Raw genomic sequence first — 6,000 nt, 5'->3', positions numbered from 1 at the left:
AAGAGATCTGTGCGCAGCATTCTGAGCATGGTTGAAGCGTTGCGACCAATGACGTAGAATGCGATGTCATCCGCAAACAGGAGAGCACGGCAATGTTGAAATTTCTGAGGGGTACGGCGGATATAAATGCAGAAAAGTAAGGGGCCTAACACGGAGCCTTGTGGTACACCACGTGAGCAGGGCTCTGTACTTCCTCGGGCATCGCCGACAAGGACCTGCTGGGTTCTCCCAGTAAGGTAGTCTGCGAACCAACGCAATGCCACACCTCCAATGCCAACTGAAGCCAGTTGACCGCCACTATTCCGCCTGGTCTACACCACACAGCTATGAAGTGGCTTTTTCCGGCCAGAGAATCCCTACTTCGTGATCCTTTTCAGTCCCCCCCCCCCCTACGCACCTCACCGCACATACTCTGGCATGCACGGGCACAGGAGAATGCAAGAAAAGTCAGGAGGAGTCTGAGAAAGTGAAGAAAGATATGTGTGACCATCATCTAACGAGAACTTCTGGATTGGAAATCACTGCAAATACAAACTCGACTTGCTAGTACTTGAATGTGTTTATTTGAATTTGCAAACCGAACGGACTGAACATTTCCAATGACAAGGAAGCGAATGAAGTCCAAGTAACCCAGGAATGGGGACACAGATGAAAATAAAATATGGGAACAGAAGGCTCTCAGCAAAGGAAGAAGAGAAAAAAAGGAAAGAAAAAAAAGAAAGGAGAAAAAGAAGAAAAAGAAGAAAAATCGTGGTCACGGCGAGAAGAAAGCTTTTAGGAAAAAGAGAAATGAAAGGATAAAGGAGAAAATTGGAAGACACATCGTGGTCGCAGACAAAGCCGGAGTAGCGGCAGGACACAGTAGGCATAACAACAACAGGAAAAAGCACGCATGAAGTGTGGGCCATGCCGGCCCAGAAGCGGGAGACACCGACAGGAAGAGAGAAGAGAAGAGAAGAGAGAGAAATCGAAGCATTGCACATCTACACCCACACATCAACACATCCACACACCCAAACACACGTACATGTACATACCCACACCTACACACCCACATACACACACTACTTGAATGTGCGTCTGGTGAACTAACGAATGCGGGACAAACAAGGTGGCCAAATATAGTCCACCCGTGTAAGTCGGCCACAGAGCAAGTAGATGGCCTTACTCATGGCAAAGCACTCGTAAACAACGGAAGCCGCCAGGTTAAACAGAGCGAGCCTTGGCAGTGCAACGGCAGCTACTGACTTGGAGGCACTGTAGCCATGGTGATGCTATCGCAACTTGCTTGTGATCTTGCAGTGTAGACACGGTGGCAAGCGTTTACAGATGGAGTGTGGCGACGATCAGGAAAACTTGAGTGAAGAGAGATGGCATGGCAGCTCCATAAGAGGCTACGGCTGAACAAAAAGCAAAAAAGAAAAGCACAAACCCTCGGTCACTGCATCATGTATCGTAACGTGAGAAACTTTCGCAAGGAATAAAATTTCACTATTTTCACAACCTATCACACATTCCGGAAAATAAATCACCGCGAACTGCTATGTACATTGGTTGTAGACGGTACAAGATACAACTGAATAGTTGTACTCGAAGTGGATTTAAACTTGTTACAGTAACTAAATCGATGCCATTGGCGGGGTTCATGAACTCCACTTGGCAAGAAATTCTTCATTCACAAGTGTAGACTGCTTGTTGCGTGCACAGTAAATTAGGCTTACAGGCAGCTTTGGGCGTAGGCTTGATGTCGATTGTACTGTTGCTGTACTCCCTCCTGGGTGCTGCTGTGCTAGCAGGTGCCATGGTGGTGGGACCTACACTTGCATCTACAAAAATAGAAAATACATTACATGCACACACACACACACACACACACACACACACACACACACGCACACACGCACGCACGCACACACATACACACACACGCACACACACACACACAGGCATACGGAATGAATTTTGGAAACCTTGGAAAAGGCTTTGCCCAAATGGTCCCTCAGGTCATCATTTGCCGTCAGAAAATATGATCACACTGCAACAATATGCTCAACTGTGACAACAACAACACCATGCCCAGCTGCTCAAGTTACGGCCCAGTACAGCCTTCGACACGCACGCACTTGGCACCTCCCACCCTCCAGAACCGATCGCTGTAAAGACTCCCCACTGTACAAGTCCCTAGAATACTACAATGCCCTCCCTGCTAGCGTTCGTGACGTCTCCTCCCGACCTGCTTTAAAACATGAAATCTGCTCACTGCTGATTAACTCAATCTGCTCCTGCAGCACTCACCCTCTCCCATACTTGTAAAGTTCAAAGCGATGTAAATCACTTTCCAACTGTTTAACCCACAATTTCACCTTCTCATAAATTTATCTCTTATTGGCGATGGTGCCATCGTGAGAATAAAGAATTTAATTGCAACAGGACTAAAATCGATGGAGTTACGACAGTTTTACGGTACGTACACAATATCAGTCGTTAATGACTGATGCACCGCAAAGAATTAAAAAAACACTGTGACAACAACAACAACAACAACAACAACAACAACAACAACAACAACAACAACAACAACAACAACAACAACAACAACAACAACAACAACAAAAACAACAACAACAACAACAACAACAACAACAACAACGGTGCCATCGTGAGAATAAAGAATTCAAAAAAAACAACAACAACAACAACAACATACAGGCGGCAAGTGTGCCCAGGACGTGTTCTTGTCACAATCAATGGAAACTCGCTACTTAAGATCCTATTAGGATTAACACACTACCATTGACAAAAACAAGAGCACAAGTAATAAACAATTTCCTCTGGCACAAAAATGCGAAAAAAACTTGTGAAACGAAAAACTTTCAAGATGTTCGTAAAGAGCCTTTTTATGAGTAATATTGCAAGTAATAAAGTAGCACATAATCGACAAGAGTGCAATATACTGGTTAGTGATAAATACACAGGTGAGAGTTTGCTGGGGGGGGGGGAGGGAACTTCAGCAAATATGTATATAATATAACCTAACCAGTTGATTATATGGGAAATATAAACCTGTATACAAACCGAGGCGAAGCCGAGGTTTGTATATTGGTTTATATTTCCCATAATATAATCAACTGAGTAGGCTATATTATGCTTATACTGAGCTGATATACAAACTGCCCTCTCCCCCACAAGGGTAGAGATTGGAATTCCAACCCACAACCATGGCTCGACGAGTCTTCCTTTCACCAACCTGTGCGGATTAAGTACAAGACTACCACTGACTCTGTGCAGTACATGCAGTGCAGTGCCATCACACACCGTCTTTGTGACTTCAGTTTAGTACTGAAGTACTAGTTACATCGGAAGTAACAGCTATGCGCCAAGTAAGTTAGTTTGAACCTCACACTTGCACTGTACTGAGTCACAGTGCTAATGACCGTTACCGCGCGCAGATCTCACCGCGGGCTCTGTAAAAGAACCGTTTGCTCATTTGAGACATAGAGTTCGTCTCCTTTCCAAAGTAAGAGTAAAATGAATCAGCACGAGCCTGTTGAATCGACTCCCAAACGTTTCTTTAGTTCTTCTGAGGACGACCACGAATCACGATGCCATTATTCAAGCAGCAGTTTCCAAGAACACTGGCAGTGCCACGGATTATGGCTGCGCATGTTCCGTCCGCTCCGCGAGGGACGCGGAAAGGAGAACATCGATTGGAAAACCATCAGTAGTGAAGTTCCGTCGCCCCTGCTATCTGCATTCTATGTCGATGCAAAAACGCAGGAGGAGCGGCACGCGGGGCTTTTCAGCCGCACATGTCGAGTGCTGCGCTTGACAGACGGAGTGCTGAAACAGCAAAAGAAGGACAGCCTCGAACGTCAGGTGCAGCACAAGGCACCTGTTACAAAGGACGACGTTGTATTCTTCATCGTTGACGGGAAAGAAATCCTGAAGTTGGGACCGTCGTGCATGTCGAAAACCATCAAGGCGGACTGCAGGTCACTAGTGTGATCCTAAAAAAAAGGAGTTTATATACCAGGGACCTCGGTCTTTTACTCGGTCTATATATCCTGTATAGACCTCCTAACCGGTCTATAATCTATTTATCGTGTTCTCCACGCAATAGTTTCTCTTCATATATGACATATCCTTGTAATTCTAGTATTATACTATAGCCTATACCGCATTGTACTGCATTGAAAGTCAAGATCATTGTTTAAACTAGGTTCAGCATCGGTAGCACAGTGGCTGGGTGGTAAGGAAGAGTGACTGAGGTTCACAAGGTTGTGGGTTCAAATCCCATCTTGTGTATTTCTGCTTTCTTCAAAAATTTCTTTTTCTAAGTTGGAGAGAAAATTTCTAAGTCCAGGAAGTTCTAAGGAGTCAAATATAAGTAGTCAAATATATCGTGTATTTGACTAAGCAGTCAAATACGCGATATATTTGACCGCTTAGGTATCAGGGAAATTAGTGGGGTCAAATACTAAGAAGGCGATAAACCAGTTTATACACCAGTTTATATACCAGTTTATATACCAGTTTATATTCTCGTCATCGAAGTACCTGTTATATGCAAAATACAAGTCTGGAGTGTTGTGTGGGGAGAGATGGGAGTTTGTATACAAGCTCAGTATAAAGCACTATATCATGTCAATGCACGTGTAACCGTGGTGAGTGCAAAATTACTGAAAGTGCAGTAACATGAACTTTCATTCTTCTTTTAGTGATGAAACGAACCATGCATTTTTGGAACGAAACACTTTATTTATTGCTATAATCATGATACGAGTGCGCCTATAGTGTTATTAAATGCATTTTCAAATTATTTTCTCCACGTCGCCGTTGTGAGTGTTTTACATTATTTCGTTTACACTATGTTGTACTTACTGTTGCAAGAAGGCATTTGTAGAGTTCCATCAGCACTGCATGCTGGTGTTGCAAATCCATTTATTATATAACCAGTATTACACGTGTAGTTCACATGCTGAAGGTACGACACAGTTTTCTTGTCTGCACTGCCATGTAGGAGTGTGGGTGCTGTACAATTTACAACTAGCAGTACAAAAAAACAAAGCACCACGCAGTTGCAGTGTTGAAAAAGAGACAGCAGAGACAGATGAATGGTGACTGTAACTCGGCTGATGACAATTCGGGAAGATTCAGAATGACTGTGACACGACATCTGTGTGTATTCTCTTTAATCATATACAGTCAACTTTGTGTATAAGGAGTCATCAGAAAAGTGTCCGAATTGGTGCATTGCCGCTATAACTGCAGTTGTTATTAACGAAGTTTATTGGACTACTGGTGCAGGCAGATGTCAAACCACGGCACAATATCAAGTGTGAATATCCCAATGGACCTCTTTTGCGTGTGTGTTTGTGTGTGCGTGTGTGTGTGTGTGCCCGTGTGTGCGTGTGTGTGTGCGCACATGTGTGTGTGTATGTATGTGTGTGTGTGTGTGTAGACGAGACTGGCGCCTCATGTGCAATCGTCCCCCGCCGGCTGTGCTAAAGCCTAGAGTGTTCATTTGCGGCTGTTGCAGGGTCTTCTGTCGGCCCAACGATCTAACTCGCGACAGGAAATACTGCAACTCCTAATGCTATCATTGCATGGAGCAATGGGCATCTAAAGGTGTGTGTGTGTGTGTATGTGTGTGTGTGTGTGTGTGTGTGTGTGTGTGTGTGTGTGTGTGTGTGTGTGTGTGTGTGTGTGTGTGTGTGTGTGAATCTGTGTTTGTGTGCGTTTTGCTTTTTATTTATTTATTGCTATAATCATGATACGAGTGCGCCTATAGTGTTATTACATGCATTTCAAAATATTTTCTCCACGTCGCCGTTGTAAGTGGTTTACATTATTTCGTTGTTAGTTTTGTGCCTAGTTGTTGCACTTTCTGACTGTATATAGTAACCAGTTACAGTGATTGAGAGTAACTCTAAGGCCGATTCCACACTACGCCGAAAGTGGCTTTGCCTTGAAGGCATAAATTGGCTTATAAAGTGAAGC

General features: G+C 44.0%; 1 protein-coding gene across 1 annotated transcript in view; it reads right to left on the bottom strand.

The window, feature by feature from the left end:
• Positions 1-485: 485 nt before the first annotated feature.
• LOC135825105 (CUB and sushi domain-containing protein 3-like) overlaps positions 486-6,000 on the bottom strand; it is a 33,002-nt gene continuing 27,487 nt past the window's right edge. Inside the window, exons 6-8 of the mRNA XM_065337841.1 lie at positions 4,882-5,046; positions 1,722-1,826; positions 486-1,400 (exon numbers count right to left, since the gene is read on the bottom strand). Of these exons, the coding sequence (XP_065193913.1) occupies positions 1,324-1,400; positions 1,722-1,826; positions 4,882-5,046 (347 nt within the window). The 3' untranslated portion in view covers positions 486-1,323. The remainder of the gene's footprint in view (positions 1,401-1,721; positions 1,827-4,881; positions 5,047-6,000) is intronic.

This window comes from Sycon ciliatum, chromosome 9 (assembly GCF_964019385.1).
Source record: "Sycon ciliatum chromosome 9, ocSycCili1.1, whole genome shotgun sequence".
Classification (NCBI taxonomy): Eukaryota; Metazoa; Porifera; class Calcarea; order Leucosolenida; family Sycettidae; genus Sycon; species Sycon ciliatum.
This window is presented reverse-complemented; position numbering and strand designations above follow the sequence as displayed.